The 18,178-nt window shown below is 38.2% G+C and overlaps 1 protein-coding gene across 8 annotated transcripts in view; it reads left to right on the top strand.

Moving 5' to 3' along the window:
• The window catches only part of LOC139945815 (solute carrier family 4 member 11-like), a 122,106-nt gene that overhangs the window by 54,140 nt on the left and 49,788 nt on the right, over positions 1–18,178 (top strand). For 3 of the 8 annotated variants that reach the window (XM_071943266.1, XM_071943267.1, XM_071943269.1), the window contains 3 exons: positions 5,930–5,970; positions 8,102–8,330; positions 17,142–17,285. In XM_071943266.1, coding sequence (XP_071799367.1) covers positions 5,930–5,970; positions 8,102–8,330; positions 17,142–17,285 — 414 coding nt within the window. Of the gene's footprint in view, positions 1–5,929; positions 5,971–8,101; positions 8,331–10,130; positions 10,215–17,141; positions 17,286–18,178 lie in introns of all 8 variants that reach the window. The other 5 variants (XM_071943270.1, XM_071943271.1, XM_071943268.1 and 2 more) reach the window with 5 other exon arrangements.

The raw sequence follows: 18,178 nt of genomic DNA on the forward strand, positions 1-18,178 counted from the left end.
GTACAGAACTGACTTAATGTAGAAACTGTTAACTCTCTCCCCTCGATACGCACTTCCTAGAACAAATTATTTACATATATACAAAGTGTTACCGGCAATCTCACTTCCCTGCGATACCTAAGTGACAATAAGGTTATAAATAAACAATTTCTCTGTACGAGTTTGTTTTCACTTCCCCTGAAGTAAAGGGCCTAATGGATAGAAACCGTGAGTCGCGACAGTTTTTGTTATATCAAGTGATATGCTGACTTGCTTCTTATAGCCTCCCATGCGACAAATTACTCAGCCACCTTTTTTTCCTTCTTCTCGGGCGATTAGTTGTGAATGTCTTTTTGGAGATTTTCTTGAATTATTAAAATTCAAGTGTCTTAGTTGATCGTTTTATTATGAGTTGTATGGGCTTGGTTACTTGAACAAGTTCTGTAAATTTTAGGAAATTTTTGTCTTTTTTTCGAGTCTGATCAAAATTCAGTGCCATGGACAAGAGGTGTGAGCATCAAATTCAAGTTCTGGTGGCTTTTGTCATTAGGGTGTGGGTTCGAATCCTGGTTGTAACACTAGTGTCCTTAAGCAAGATGATTTTTGCTTTACTCTTCACCCAGCCTGCCCGTTTTAATTATGTAATTATTTAATTATCGTAATTAGTGAACGTCCCAGACAAGTTAATTGATTTATAGGATAAATAGTATTATATTGGTTGTTATATATTGACCTGATACTTCAAGGAGGCATCAAAGGCAACAGCCTCTATGTCCCTGGTCATTACTTTGCTGTCCCTTGAAATATTCCTGGAATATTCATCAAGTGGAAATGTTAATGCCCCTCGTGAAGAGGACTTTCCTGAAGAAAAAACTGTCATTGCCCTGCCAAAGCAGCAAGGATAGAATCACAAATAATTTGTATCTCCACTGCAGTTAAGGAACACGTTGCCTTGGATCGGACGAGTTGGACTATAAAAAGCATTTGTAACCGTTTGTTATAAAATGTATGGTTGGAAAGTAGTTTAAAAGTAGAATATAATAATCCACACAAGTTTGCCTCGAAATTAATATTTTCCTTTTACTTTGCGAACTAACACGGTCGGCCATTTATGGGAGTAAAAAATGTGACCCCATAAATGGCCGACCGTGTTAGTCGACGAGGTACATGTAAAAGGAAAACCGTGCAATTTCAAGGCATGTTTGTGTGGATCATTGTATTCCACTTTGACGGCATCTTTCTACCCGTATGCATTTTATAACAAACGTTTACAAATGCTTTTCAAATACCAACTCGACCTATCCAAGGAAATGTGTTCCTTTAAACAAAATAACGTTTACATCTTCTCATTGTGCCTTGTTGCCCTACTGTCTTGATATTCACTGCCTTCTTCTGTTTGAATGGGGGGGGGGATGAGGTGGATAGAGCAACAACCTTATCCCCAGTGAGAAAGAAGAACAGAAACTAGGGCAGTTTAAATCCCCTTGGGCATGGATTCATTCCGGACAATTTGGACCACAAAATCTTGACCGACAGTCTGATGCATTTCCCTGACAGATCAATAATTGCTAGCCCATAAAAACAAACTATTTATTAAGCAGAATTGACTTTTATCGCTGCACCTTCCGGCCCTCTCCTGTTCGGTAAACTAGCCTTTCTCTAATAAACCATAATCAAAAAAAGTTTTGTATCTTACCTCCAGGCATGAGTCTTGCAGACAATCAAAACAACTCAGACCTTTTATTTTGAAGCGATTAGCGATGTTTTCCTTTCTCTCAGACTCCCAAGTTTCATTAGCGGACTTCAGTATTGAAATATTGCTATAGGGTACCAAAAGACCCCCCCTTCCAATCCCCCGGGGGCCAGTTTCAGGATTTGGAGATCTGGTTTACTATAAACCATTAATCTCCCTGGGTAAACTGGGCCATTAATTTGAATTAAAAGAACCACATTCTTGACTATATAGTTCTCAAGGAACGGCAGTGACAGGGAGCTTGGTTTTGATTAGCGTACTCTAGGCATACAAATCATTCTAAGTGTCCTCCTGCTGGCATACTTGGATTTGCTTGCTCACATTTTTATTAATACCTCCAGCGCTGCGCCTTATCCTGGATTACATGGTTTAACCCCCAGCCTCCCTTCATCCACCCCCCCCCCCCCCCCCCGCCTTTAAAAGAGGGGAAGGGAAGGTAGAATAAACTAAGAAGCACATTTTAATCTCAAGAATGTCAGTCTCACTTTCCGCTTTTCTTTTTTTGATAGCCAACTATCCTAGAGATACTATACAAAATATTGGATGCATTTTCGCAGGCCCCCCTCCCCCGCCCCCTCCAAAAGGGGTCTCCTTTCTCCTTGCAGCATTTGCTTACTACTTTGCCCATGCTAATTCAAATCATTTTAAGCAATCGGGAAATACACTCAAGTGTAGCTTATAGTAAATGCTAGAGATGCATGTGAGTGCCCTCACTTCTATGGACCCTGGTTTGAATCCCACCTCGAATCGGAGCATTGCACATGTTGATTGAGTTTTTGTCCCTACCTGATTGCATGGGGTTTTCCTATTGGGGTTTTCCTCCCATATCTAAAATTGAAAATTTCTTTTAATTTCATATTCATCCCATTACAAGAATGTGCTGTTGGATATGTAATGAACTTAATAAATCAAGGCGGATTTTAAATTAATTTACAAAATACAGGAACAAATCAATGGGTAAAATTCCATTACAAAATTTGCAACTTTGTCAATACGCCTGTAGAGCATCCCAGCACCTATAAAACATGTTTATTTAGCAAAAGTGATCCTCACTTCCCACATATGAAAACCCCCCTTGTTACTCCCCCTCAACTTTATGGTTTTTAAATGAGTGCAGAATCTTCAGTGCACAGTCTTGATTTCTTTTATTTCCGTCGTGGACTCCCCGGACCGTGCCCCGGAGCACGAAAGATTAATTCCTCTAGTCAGGGGCAGTACACCACCCCCGTCGTGACAAAGCCATCTTTTCCAATCAGTATGTGGTCTGTTTCATGCCTGATGCCTCAGCTATGCACTGTGCATTATCGCGGCCATTTCTCAACGTCAATATTAGACAGCACGTATTTACCATTAACGGGGTGCCCCTCCCTCCTATAACCATGTTGGATTAATTTATCAACCGTTAAGACATTTATGGGGCTCCTTAGTTTGAGATCCACATTAATATTTGTTAATAGGATATCAAACGGATGCACGGACACCCAGTACGAATAGCGTAAAATTGAATGGTATTACCTTTGTTCCCAGCTTCTTATCTCAGTGTTTTTCAGCTGAAAGTAATGGGCAATTCCCGTGACCATACCTTTAAGAGAAGTTGCTAAATAAGAGGATTCATTATAAATCGATCTTTACAGATGAGGCATGATGTTCTGTCTACTTAAAGGGAAGGTACACGTTTGGTAATTACGCAAAACAAATATTAACTTAAAAACTGACTTGATAACGAGCATTGGAGAGCTCTTGATAGTATAAAACATTGTGGGAAATGACTCCCTCTGAAGTAATGTCGTTTTTGAGAAAGAGGTAATTTCTCACTAAAATAATAAAATACTTCTAGCTAGAAGTCTTTTATTCCTATCTGAAAGCACACAAATTCGTCCAACAAGGGTGTTTTTTCTTTCATAATTTTCTCGCAACTTCGATGACCAATTGAGCCCAAATTTTCACAGGCTTGTTATTTTATGCATATGATGGGATACACCAAGTGAGAAGACTGGTCTTTGACAATTACCAAATGTGTACCTTTTCTGGTTTGTGATTTTTGTGCCCTTAGGAAAAATCAGGGGGAAAAAAAAAAAGAAAAAAAAGGAATTCCATTTCAGTAGCCTTATCCACAAGTAATAAGTCTAGGTTTCGATATAGCGCTTTATCACACCCCGTATTAAAGCGCTCAATATTAATTCCTGCAACGTATGTAGAGCTATCTTTTGAAATATGAGACCTAATCCACCATGTAATGGTTTACAAGGTGCTATGGCAAATAAGCTGAGTTGATCAAGCCAGGAATAACGGGGCGAACCCCTCCTCTTTTTGATAAGTGCACTGAATTCTTTTACGTGCACTACACAACACAAAGGACCTACAACTTTACGTCCCATCCTAAGGAGGCAGCAATATTAAGCGCTTGCTAAATGGCACAAGTGTCACAACTGGGACTCAAACCCACACTCTGATCAAAAACATTAGAGTTTGAGTCTGGTGCTCTTATTCACTCGCACGACATGCCACAGAAAATTACTGCAAATCATGCAAGTAATAACAAAAATTGGCCCTTTAAAGACGCTATTGGTAATTGTCAAAGACCAGTCTTCTCACTTGGTGTATCTCAACATATATGCATAAAATAACAAACCTGTGAAAATTTGAGCTCAAAAGTTGGGAGTCAGATAAAAATGAAAGAAAAAACACCTTGTCACACCAAGTTGTGTGCTCTCAGATGCTTGGTTTTGAGACCTCAAATTCTAAATCTCAGGTCTCGTAATCAAATTCGCGGAAAATTACTTCTTTCTCGAAAACTACATCACTTCAGAGGGAGTTGTTTCTCACAATGTTTTATACCCCTCAACCTCTCCTCATTACTCGTTACCAAGTAAGGTTTTATGCTAATAATTATTTTGAATAGTTACCAATAGTGTCCACTACCTTTAATGATTGTGTTTCCTGCAAACATTCAAGCAATTTGCTTGGTAACCCATAGGTTTTCCAAACTAGCCATGTCCATCTCAGTACTAACTGCTGAATTTCCCTGTTGACAAGTAAAAAATCTTTTAAATCAAATTAGGTGTGACTGAAGCATCTGGTGTCAAGTGTTTTTATTATTATTATAAATGTGTGTATGTTTGTTCACCTAAAATGTACGTGTATCCAGAGATGCCAAGTCCAGAGGCCAGCTATGCGTGAGATTTTTCAAAGAGGGTGTTCAAATTTGTTGTGTTTAATTGACAGGTATTTTAAGATTGCTCACTTTAGAATTTGTTTTCTTCATAAAAACATTCAACAAATTATTGACAGTGGTTTAAATTTGCGTGTGTGTGGGCTTTCAATAGGGCCTTGCCCTACTCAAAAATGAAATTTAAGGACTGATTTCATTTGTCTTATGGGCGGATACACTTCAAGTTTGAGTAGGAATTAGAAAGATCACACTCAAAGCCAATCGTTCTTGAACATTATTTTGTTTAAATTAATGATAAATAAAAAACAAAAGACCACCGTACTTAATATCAAAGTTATATCAAAGTTACTTATCGGGTGATGAGTTTATTGGCCCAATGATCACTTGCCCTGGACCTTGCGTACACTGTAATCGTCACAAATGAAATGTGGTTTGCCATGTTGATGGAAACATACCCTATAACTGATGCTGCCCGTAGTCTTTAAAATATGATTATGATTTTCCCAATCATAATTCATTCAAAATTTCCAATCCTAATCGTAAGCCCTGTTAATTAGCGGTGCATTACCAGCACTCCTGTGGCTTTTTCTATGGTCATTAATTGCTTAGACATCACGGTGCCTTTTTGAATATTTAATTTAATAATCACCTCGTGGTGGCCGGGGAGGCACACTATGGGCGCACTGATTTTATCAAAGAGGACCCACGGGTAGGTATGGCAAAAAGTCTGGCTCACTTTTTTTTTTTTTTACGGAACCCCCATGAGCAATGTGGCATGACATGGCCTGAATCTCGCGAGCTGGAATCATATTCTGGGCCCAATTTCATAGAGCTCTTTAAGCACAAACAGAAGCTAAGTGCAAAATTATGCTAAGCAGGCTAAGGTTACCAGCCAAAATAGTATGTCACATGCACCACTTCTGACTGGTATGGAATTAAAAATGAAAAGTTAATTAAAAAGTTATTATTATTAAAAGTATTAGTATTTATGTTTTTTTCTTTTCCTGTTCTTTTTATTTGTACAGAAGATGAAGAGGAGGTTACACTTATGTTGGCACAGCATGAGGTAAGTATACAAAACATTCTTATAACCGCTTCAACAAATCTTTACATGCGGTGCCTCTTCAGGTATTATTTTTCAGAACTTTCAGAGCTTCTGGAATGATTTTTTTGTGGTTGATAATATCGTTAACACAATGAAAGCACTGCACCAGGATATTTCATTCTCTTTTGAGAGATCATAGAATGACTTACCACTACACAAACACTAACACTACTCAAAAGATATTTACACAGGGTGCAACCTCAAACCTCACCTTACTATACTCCCATCATGAAAATTAAAAGCTTCAAATCCTAACTACCTATAACAATATCAGGCCTGGAATTTCATCTTTTGAAAGGGCAATGCCATTTTCCAAGGGCACTTCCATTGGAAAATCTTAAAGTCAATGGGAAACTTTTGAAGGGGCAGGGGCAACGAAGGCAATGGCCACTGTGGCATCTTGTTATTCCAGGCCTGCATAACATTAAACTTACTAAAACACAATGAGAATTAGTTCATTATTCTCCTCCTTTGAGGTCATCAGCCAGGGTTTTGAATAGATGTTCCTTTCCAAGTTTCCCCACCCTCAATTTAAAGGCAATGGACACTATTGGTAATGACTCAAAATAATAATTAGCATAAAAACTTACTTGGTAACGAGTAATGGGGAGAGGTTGATAGTATAAAACATTCTGAGAAACGGCTCCCTCTGAAGTAACATAGTTTTTCGAGAAAGAAGTAATTTTCCACAAATTTGATTTCGAGACCTCAGATTTAGAATTTAAGGTCTCAAAATCAAGTATCTGAAAGCACCCAAATTCAGGTGACAAGGCTGTTTTTTCTTTCATTAATATCTCGCAACTTCGATGACCAATTGAGCTCAAATTGTCACAGATTTGTTATTTTGTGCACAAGTTGAGATACACCAAGTGAGAAGACTGGTCTTTGACAACCAATAGGTGAGAAGACTGGTCTTTGACAATTACCAATAGTGTCTCTATTGGTAATTGTCAAAGACCAGTCTTCTCACTTGGTGTATCTCAACATACATGTACATGCATACGTTTTGTAAATGATAGCAAACCTGGTCGTCGAAGTTGCGAGAGAATAATGGAAGAAAAAACACCTTTGTCACACAAGCTGTGTGCTTTCAGATGCCTTGAATTTGAGACCTCAGCTGAGGGCTTGAATTCAATTCAAATCAAGCATTTTAGTGAGAAATTACTTTTTTTCTCAAAAACCATGTACTTCAGAGGGCACCATTTCTCACAATGCTTTATACTATCAACAGCTCGCCATTGCTCGTATCAAGTAGGTTGTTATAACTAACAATTATTTTGAGTAGTTATCAATAGTGTCCGGTGTCTTTAAACTGAATCACAGCCGAAGAATGTTTCTCCATTTGATCCAAACTGCCACCATCGATTATTTACCTCACCGTGTAATGTTCGTAACTCAAGCCAATAATGTTGTAAAAATTCTAGGAAAGCGAAACCTATACTATGCAGTTGTATGTTCTACCACCTGCCGTAAATCCACAATAGTTTTTTTTTAAGGGGGTGTAATTTTTAAGACAACTCCGACTCATCTTATCCTTGGTTGCCACTCTAAAGAACCACCTGTCTTTCTCGGCTTTCTCCGAATGATATAAAAAATTTGAAGCACTAGGGTTGTGTATTTTAAATTATGGTTCTTCCCACGTCCAACCAACGAGGGTTAAAATGTTGAAATGTTGCCCGTGAGGATTTTAGTGAGTTATTTTAGTGCAGACAAAAGACAATAGCCACTGAAATTGAATTTGATTTTGTATTTTTGTTTAATTTCTGTTGGGGGGATTTGTTCGAAATGAGTTCAATTGCATTATACAGGATTGGTAAGGATAAGAAATGTTGTATTTTAGTCTGAAATATTGCTGATTTTGTTTGAAAAGAATCATTATTTTCTATGAAATATTGCCCTATAAATGAAGTCATAATTATGACAAATTTAAAATATCTGAAAACCTTACAAAAATTAAAATGATGACAATTGTGCACTAATTTCTCTCCAAAATGAGTAATGAAAGCCTTTTTCGAAGAGATTTTATTTCCAAAGCTCAAGTTTGTGTGTTGTGTGCGTCAATTCTTTTATCCTTCCTCACAAATTTTCACAGAGGATTCCCATGAAAGACTTCAGCAATGAGGTACGAGCAACGCTGGACATAGACAACTTTGTTGGTCAGGCCTCGCTGCTTCTAGACGTCACCGAGACCACAGTGGAATCCATCATGGACCGCCTCTTAGCGAAGCTACTGGAGGGAGACGAGAAGGAAGAAATCATCACCAAGGAGGCTAAGTCCGTCCTCTTCAGTCATGACTCAGGTAGGAGCAAGAACAGCTTAGGTAGGCACGCAATTCTCAAGACTCCTTTCATACTAACCATCTCTTGAGTTCGCTAATTGAAGATTAAGAGGCATTCTGAAGAGACTAAGTTGATGGGTAACAGCCTAGCCCTGGGCCCAGTTTCATAGAGCTGCTTAAGCACAACAAATTGCTAAGCACAACAAAATTAAGCTTACCAGAATAAGGTTACCAGCTAAAAAAACACATTTAATATACAAAATGTGACTGGTATCCTGCTTGTTTTTCACTTAGCAGAAAATTGCTGAGCACATACCTCTAATTCAGCGGGTGTATGAAATTGGACCCTGGAGGGTGTCCTGATGAGGGTACGTTTTCCTGGAGCGAAAATTATTCACAGCTCCATAATTCAAATCTTACCTTGAATAAGAAGCTACTAATCTCACAGGATTAACATTCTTTGACGTTGTGATCTTTTGGCGGTGGGTTTTGGACGTCAGATATTATTTCCCTCATCAATCCATTATTTTGTTGGTGAAATAAGTCTGCTCTCAGCATTAAATAATAATTTTTTTTTTTTTTTTTTCCCTCTCAAATTTGCATGTCGCGCATTCTCGTACACTCTCGGTGCCTACGCAAACAACCTTTGTGTGAAGAAATGTTTTCAAATTTTACAACGCTAGATTATTTTTGCAAAAATGATGGATTTACGAAGAGTATTTGTGGTTCGGAACTCACCTTAAAAAAATGTACATTGCCGATCCTGTGCGATTAGTAGCTTCTTGTAGGTAAGATTTGAAATCAGGATCTCTGGAAAATGTCCGCTCTGGAAACGGACCCTCATATCTAGGACTGTGTATCAGAACAAAGGAAGAGTCCTTCATAGGGCTAGGTCCAGAACCATCAAAAAATATTTTAATATTAAAATAAGATATTTCCTAGGAGAAAATTATGGTTTCGAGAAGAACCTGAGTAGAGTTGAGATGCCTCTCAAAGGCACTGGACACGTTTGGTTTTGTCAAAGACAAGTATTCTTACTTGGTGTGTCCCAACATATCCATCAAAAACAAACCTGTGATAATTTTGGCTCAATTGGTCATCAAAGTTGCAAGAAAATAATGAAAGAAAAAAAATACCCTTGTTGCACAACTTTGTGTGCTTTCAGATGCACAATAAAAGGCTTCAGCTGATTTTTTTTTTTTTTTTTTGAGCGATGTTTACCTCTTTATCAAAAACTATGCTACTTCAGAGGAAGCCATTTCTCACAATGTTTTATACTATCAACACCTCGCCATTGCTCGTTACCAAGTAAGTTTTTATGCTAACAATTATTTTGAGTAACTACAACTAGTGTCCGGTGCCTTTAAGTATAGCAGACAATTGAAGTATGATAGACAATAATATTTTGTTTTTTTGCAAGGAACATATTGGACAGCTACTTGAACCATAAGTTTCTGGACAATTCCTTTAAATGTGACAACCACAAACCATGGAGGCCAGCTTGGATGCTCAATCCTACTTCACACCAGGAGAACGCTGTGACCTTAATTTGAAACATCTACCCATTATTTTGAGACAATTGTAGGATTTCTTTTGTCAAGGAACATTAACAAATTGGACAGCTACTTGAACCATAAGTTTCTGGACAATTCCCTAAATGCGACAACTGCAAACTACGGAGGCCATAATTAGCATGAATGCTCGAACTTACTTCACACCAATGGAACACCGTGTACTTCATATTATGAAACATCTTTCCAAGAAACAAACCAAATGCATCCTGACCAAGTTTATACATGTAACATTATTCGTTCCCAACTCTTGTCCTCATAAACCCTTAAGACCGAGAGCAGAAGGTTACAACGCCATCATTGTTTAGAACTACATCGGAGACAAAGTGGGAGCATCGACATTCCTCGCAGCCCGGCAAGTAGTATAAACCATGGGAGATCTGGCCCACTTTATTATTATTTTTTTTAATTTGGTGTGGGGTATACATGTACATGCACGTGGGGTTCTAGCTCTCTTTCATTTTCAGTGGGGGGTATGCACATTTCACACAGGGTTATAATACCACTAACCCATTAGGAGCCATTTTACCTGTCTCGCTCGACGGGAGGAGCTGTTGGAAGCTTAGGCATTTTCTTGAGTCTCAAGCATCACAGTTGTCACGGTTTTTTAGCAATGTATGTCTCTACTTGAGGTTGACACTCAGTCAAGGAATCTTCGATCCAGTTCCATACTTCTCCTTAATGAACCCATGTCTCGACACTCCTCCTGGGGTGACACTTGTCTTTTTCTTCAGCTGCGCCATGCATCTGGAACTCTGTACTGCTTAATCTTAGATCTTGTCTTCTTTGTACCACAAATCTCTTCTCAAAACTTATCTTATATCACAGGTTTGTGATTGGGTGTTGTGTTCTGTGTGATTATTTGCTGTGTACTGTGTGATCTATACTGTCTCTACTAGATGGACCAAGATTATGGCTGTCAGTGATAAAGTAGCGGCAACAACAATATTAGAAGTCGTAAAAATTTTATCAAGGTGTATAAAAAATTTATGCGCTAGCTGTGTAAGCAAAGAAGGCCTAGTAACGTGGAGTTCGCACGCGCACAAGCCAAAATTCCCCACTAACCCGGGAAATACGCTTGACATAAGCGCAGAATTCCCTGCTTTCGCAAGCGCCTGTTCTTTGCCTATGGTTAGCAGAGCCTATAAACTGAGCCGTGTTGTTGTACATATACCTTCATGGTAAACATTCCTCGAACAATTATTGGGAAAAGTGTTATGTTACCAACAGCGTTTAAACCTAATGGAAAAGACAAAATCAAGATTATATTATTTTTCAGTAAAATACAAACCTCTCAGGGCAACATAGAGTTTACCTTCTCACATTGTTAATTGAAGTTTGGAGAAGCAAAACTTTTTTTTCGTTTTGAATATCAATCAGTATATCAAACATAATTATATAACACCCAAAGCAGATCATTGTTATCATTTGATTGGGGGATTGTCTGTCACGTGATAGCAAATAAACATACCATTGCACGCTGCATGTCTTAAACTACGTAGCAGTAAAGACGCACTTAGTTGCTGTTAAATCCAAAATGTCACAATTAAAACTTTAAAAGTTGTACCCTCCAATCAATATAAAACATTGAAAGATGGAATTCAACTCGGCTCCGCCTAGTTGTAAAGAACATTCCATCTTTCAACTCATGAAAAGATTCACACCCCTTGCACTTATAAACATTCATTATTTGTATACACGTTTATATGTACTAATCAATTAATCTTTCAAATCTTAGGTTAGACCATTTTTCATCACAGGATCTGTTATTTACTAATGTCACATTCGCCATCACTCAAGTCCCAGTATTTGTTGTCAAAGTAAAAGGGAATGAATGTCACACATGGTACTTCTGACCTTTAAAGGAATTATCACTCCACGTAGGTACTCCACGTCTAAATGTATCATCCTTAAATCACATCACATAGTAGAAAGCTAAGTGTTGCCCACTTTCCAGAATTCCACCCTTATCAGTTACCATGGTGTCAAACATGTGACGGTCGCTATGACATCATGACCAAGGATGAAGTTGTCATGTACATGTATCAATTCCACTGACCTCATGAGGTGATGACACCCCCCCCCCCAATTTTGGTAGGAATTAGCTCTGTATGAAAACAACTCGTCCATGGTCTGGAAACAATTAGTTAAAGACACTGGTCACCATTGGTAATTGTCAAAGACCAGTCTTCTCACTTGGTGTATCTCAGCATATGCATAAAATAACAAACCTGTGAAAATTTGAGCTTGATTGGTCGTCAAAGTTAAAAGAAAACTATGTTACTTCAGAGGGAGCCGTTTCTCACAATGTTTTATACTATCAACAGCTCTCCATTATACATTACCGGGGGTACCAAGTAAGGTTTTATGCTAATAATTTGTTTGGAGTAATAACAAATAGTGTCCACTGCCTTTAAGTCATCTCAACAGAAAAACTCACTTAAAAGATAAACAAGCTAAGCATACTGTGAGGGGGACCAGTCAAAAGTAATATATTACTTCTATTGTGTAAATAATAACAGCGGCTTCTTATAGCGCTCGTATCGTTCATATCTGTCACTCGACAGTGCGCTCAAGGCGCTCCAACATTCATTACTTTTCCTGCAAGGTATGTGGAGCTACATTTGAGACCCTTTACCTTTACATAGCGCCTATGTAATGGTTTTGCAAGGTGCTGACGTGGCGCAATATGCAGCCAATCAAAACTGTGTTGTTTATTCTGTTATTTAGGTTGATTGATATTGTTATACATGCAGGGTCTAATTAAATCAAAAGTACTTTGACTGACAATTTTCGCAGTGGCTAAGGGTTCTGATCAGGTGTGTGGGGCAGGGGGTGTTGCTTTTGACCCCTCTGCTAAATTTTAAGACTATTTCAATCGGTCTCTATAAAACTTGTACTGTACACTGCATGACCATCAAATAACCTCTGTGAAAGTAAAGGTTAAAGGAACACGTTGCCTTGGATCGGACGAGTTGGTCAAAACAAAAGCGTTTGTAACCGTTTTTTATAAAATGCATATGGTTGGAAAGATGTTTTAAAAGTAGAATACAATGATCCACACAAGTTTGCCTCGAAATTGCGTGGTTTTCCTTCTACTGTGCGAACTAACATGGTCGGCCATTTATGGGAGTCAAAATTTTGACCCCCATAAATGGCCGACGTGTTAGTCGACGAGGTAAAAGGAAAACCACGCATTTTCGAGACATGTTTGTGTGGATCATTGTATTCTACTTTTTCAACATCTTTCTACCCATATGCATTTTATAAAAAACGGTTACAAACGCTTTTCAAAGACCAACTCGACCGATCCAAGGCAACGTGTTCCTTTAAGTTGTGACCAAAAGAATACTGGGGACGTAAGTTTTGAATGTGTATGCCTAGGACAAATTATCAACACAAGTTGTAAATCCAATGCATTACATACAATTTAAAACTGTGCATTGTAAAGGGTTTACAGAAAAATGAGGGGGAAAAATCACCTGCTTATTCAAAATAGAAAAGCAATTCTTCAGCCAAGTCATATAAAAATCAACATCCTTAGATAAAATTGTTTGTTTAGTTATTTCCTGGACATTGAGTTTTAGCCATCAATTTTTACTTCTGCAGTTACCAGCATCCATGCATTTCCGCCTGATGAGTGCGCAAGTTTCTTTGGAAAAAGAAAAAACCATCTTTGTCCGCCTAAGAATAGTTCTGCAATACTTTACACTGTCAACAAGGAACGGAAAAAAAACAAACAAGTACAAGTCAAATATTTGCCATTCATGTGTTAATTACCATTCATCATCTTATGGCAAGATAGGATCTAAGACTGCATAGGGTACTTACACAGCTAAACACTTGGCACTTTGCAAGGAGGACCCGACGGTCTGAACATAATTAAGCCTACACATGTATAACATTACCATAAGTTCAGCTTCTCTGTTGAAGGATTTTTAAAGACACTGGACACTATTGGTAATTGTCAAAGACCAGTCTTCTCACGTGGTGTTTCTCAACATATGCATAAAATAATAAACCTGTGAAAATTTGAGCTCGATTGGTCGTCGGAGTTGCGAGATAACAATGAAAGAAAAAAAACACCCTTGTCACACGAAGTTATGTGCTTTCAGATGCTTGATTTCGAGACCTCAAATTCTAAACTTGAGGCCTCAAAATCAAATTTGTGGAAAATTACTTCTTTCTCGAAAACTACGTCAGTTCAGAGGGAGCCGTTTCTCACAATGTTTTATACCATATACCTCTCCCCATTACTCATTACCAAGTAGGGTTTTATGCTAACTACTATTTTGAGTAATTACCATTAGTGTCCATTGCCTTTAAAGGGTTTGCTGGGTACTTTTTGTACGACACAAAACACAAGCGTCCACAGACTTGCACAGTTTAAAGATAATGATGATAGAAAGCTTGCTGAGGTGCTGTATAGTTTTGGAGAAATTAATAAATAAAATACACAACAATAATTTTTGTCTCAGTGAGATGAAAAATATATTTGTTGGCACTCAATGGATTTACGCGACTCTCCTTAAAACATAGCTCTGTGATTTTTTTTTTTATTCTCAAAAATTTTGACAACTAATGAAGCTGAAACCTCTACCGGTAAGTTAAATTACATACATCTTCACTTACAGTGAGTAGGGATGAATGTCATGGCCTTTAAACTACAAAAGGTATTAAAACCCTTTAATGGTAAAAGCTATTCATCCTTTGAGTTTTTGGAAGAGTCATTTTATGCCAACCCCTTTAGTTTCCAACAAACATACAGTGTAGACCTCAGCCTCACTACCTGTCATTTTTCACTGATCTCCCTTCACCTTTTGCAAATATTCTTGTAAGAGATAAAAATGTTGTCACAGGGCAGAAAAAGACATGAATAAACCGTTATATTTTTAGCTCATTGTGGCTGAGCTGTTAAAAGAGTGCCAGACTCAAGCTCTTATGTTTTCTGATCAGCAGAGTGTGTGTTGGAGTCCTGCTCGTGGCACTTGTGTCCTTATATAAGACACTTATCCATTATTGCTTCGTCCTTTGGATGGCAGGTATAAAGCTGTATAGGTACCATGTGTTGAGTAATACATGCAAAACAACCCAGTTTTATCGCTAAGAGAATGGATTACCCTGGTGTTTTCTGCTGCGGCTGCTGAATGCTTCACAGCACAGGTCTGCAAAGTTGTTTGTACATAGTGTGGTCGGTATCTTTCTTCGCCTTCCATCTCTAGGACCCCGGTTCGAATCTTGCCGGGGGCACTTTGTGGATTGGGTTTTCAGTCCCTACCTAAAACTTCCTTCCTTGCCTTCTCTCCCTTTGGTTTCTTGGCTAGAACATCGATTATACCTTTGCTTTTCTGTGAAGCCCTTGGCTTCACAACCAGAGTAAATTGTGTTACTGTTCATGTAATTCTGCTGCTGGCACGGATTTGAATATTTTTGAATAAACCATTGAATAATAATAAAATAAAATAAATGAAATAGCTGATGGATGGGTTTTAATGTCAGTATCCCAGGATTGTTGGTGGATTCTTTCTTGCGATACATAAAATAAAAGCTTATAACTTAAAAAATAAAATAAAAAAATAAATAAAGGTTAAATCTATACAAGCCATAACTCTCTTGTGACATTCCTCATTCGCTTTTTCACTTACATTTGTTGAACATTGGTTTTAGGTTGAATCTGCTGGTCAAAAATTATCTTTATCAGGGTGTGCCCACCATCAGTAAAATTGAAGTACATAAATGTTCATACATGTAGATTGACACAAAACTTACATTGCATAAAGGGTGGACATTTCCCCCATGGTTTGGCTAGGAATGCTAGTCTTAAGAAGAACAAAGGTCATAGAAATTAGTAAAAAAACTGATGTTTGAAAAAAAAGTAGTGAAAACAGTGATTTATTTTCCTTCTCTCGTGTGACTTAGATGGGTGATTGAGTTTAAACTTTGACTTGATAGTGTTATTTTTCATGGATATTTTGAGTTACATAAAGTGTGAATACTGGTCTTTGACCCTTTGGCCACATACTTTAGAATGACTCGGTCTACTGACCCAGGGGCCGATTTCACAAAGATCTAAGATTGATCGTAACTGCAAATCAATCGTAGTTGCTATGAAAATGGTGATGTCACAATACAAATTACTATGGTGATACTGAAAAATTGTCTTGGGATGAATTTTATTGCTGTGTGAAATCGGCCCCAGGTGTCACAATTTCAAGGTAAAATAAAATAAAATAATGATTTGTATTTGTTAAGTTAATTACCCCAAACCACACCATGTGCTTCAAGATTGAAATGAACTCCCTGTTCATTGAGGTCTGATATCTTCACAGCCTCACATCTCTACATCAAATTAGCATGTCATTTCAAGTTCTTATGTTGCCCTCTCAGGGGGTTTTAAGATCTGCAAAAAGAAAGAAAGAAAGAAGGGAATAGAAAATAGGGGGAAAGAAATCTAAAAGGGAGAGTGAGGCTTTCGGCTTCTGGTCATTTCCCTTGAACACGATAAGTTGTGCTCACGGCAATGGTGGTAATTGGATTCTAGTATAGAATTAAGGGGAAGGCCAAACACGCACAGGGGTTGCCTGGTCCCCAATCAACGGCTAAAGTGAATCTTCTATGTGTTGTGTCTCCTTACTATCAAGAGTGCATTACGTGCAATATACGTACGTTGACGTTGTAAAGGGATGCATTGCCTTAAAGCAATGGAGCTATGCTTAAAGGAACACGTTGCCTTGGATCGGACGAGTTGGTCTATAAAAAAGCGTTTTTAACCGTTTGTTATAAAAAGCATATGGTTGGAAAGATGTTTTAAAAGTAGAATACAATGATCCACACAAGTTTGCCTCGAAATTGCGTGGTTTTCCTTTTACTGTGCGAACTAACACGGTCGGCCATTTATGGGAGTCAAACCATAAATGGCCGACTGTGTTAGTCGACGAGGTAAAAGGAAAACCGTACAATTTCGAGGCATGTTTGTGTGGATCATTGTATTCTACTTTTACAGCATCTTTCTACCTATATACATTTTATAACAAACGCTTTTCAAAGACCAACTCGACCAATCCAAGGCAACGTGTTCCTTTAAGATAGGTAGAGCTGACAACATAGTACCGACATGTGTTCATGTTTTGTATGATCAACCATATACATGTACATGAAATAAAAAACCTGTGGATACTTTGAGCCAGGAGAAAATTGTGAAAAACCATGGCAAGATTTCATCGGAAACGCATTGTACTTTATTTCATTCCCTTTCATTTTTATTTTTTTTCTGGTTGTGAAGCCAGGGACTCTCAGAAAAGCAAACAAAAACACTGCACTAGCCAAGAACCCAATGGAGAGAAGACAGGGAAAGAAGTTTCAGGTTTAGATGTAGGAGAAAAGCCCCAGAGAATTACTCCAGAGAAAACCCACTCATCCAGATCAGGTAGGGACTAAAAACTCAGTTCACATAGAGCCCCTGGGGGGACTCGAACCGGGGTCCTAGAAGTGGAAAGTGAGGAGATACCACTACGCCAACTGGACTACCCTTCGTTTTGGTTATAACCACACAAATCAGTCGTTAGTTTTCACATACAGTTTCCTTGAATATGCAGAGCCGATAATTTTAAGCCAATCACTAATTAGTGTTGTTTTTCAGCACATCACTTCCAGGGGTTAGTGACGAGAAGTATCGAGGCAGCGCACTGCCCATGCTAGCGAGGTTGGAGATTTGGGAACAATTTGTGAGGAGGCCTGTTCCAGTGAAAAGAATTTGTCATTTGGTTCCTGCAGTATCTTACAAAGTCATAGAATTAATTTCCGCAATAGCATATTTGAAGATTTGGAATAGTTAGGGTTAAAACATAAGCAATGCTATTATCAGCAGAGGAAACAGTCATTGGTTTTCTTTTACCTGGGCCCAATTTTATAAAGCTGTTAAGTGGAAAGAACTGCTTGAAAAATTTCTTTGCTAAGCCAAAATTTAGTGCGGCACCAGTCACAGCAATGTAAATTTACGTAGTTTTGGCTGGTAGCCTTTTTGTTTGTTAAAGGCAGTGGACACTACTGGTAATTACTCAAAATAATTATCATCACAAAACCTTTCTTTATTACCAGTAATGGGGAGAGGTTTATAGTATAAAACATTGTGAGAAACAGCTCCCTCTGAAGTGACGTAGTTTTCGAGAAAGAAGTAATTTTCCACGAATTTGATTAGTTTAGAACTTGAGGTCTCAAAATCAAGCATCAGAAAGCACACAACTTCGTGTGACGTTGTTATTTTATGCATAAGTTGAGATACACCAAGTGAGAAGACTGGTCTTTGACAATTACCAATAG

The sequence above is a fragment of the Asterias amurensis genome, chromosome 13 (assembly GCF_032118995.1).
Source record: "Asterias amurensis chromosome 13, ASM3211899v1".
NCBI lineage: Eukaryota > Metazoa > Echinodermata > Asteroidea > Forcipulatida > Asteriidae > Asterias > Asterias amurensis.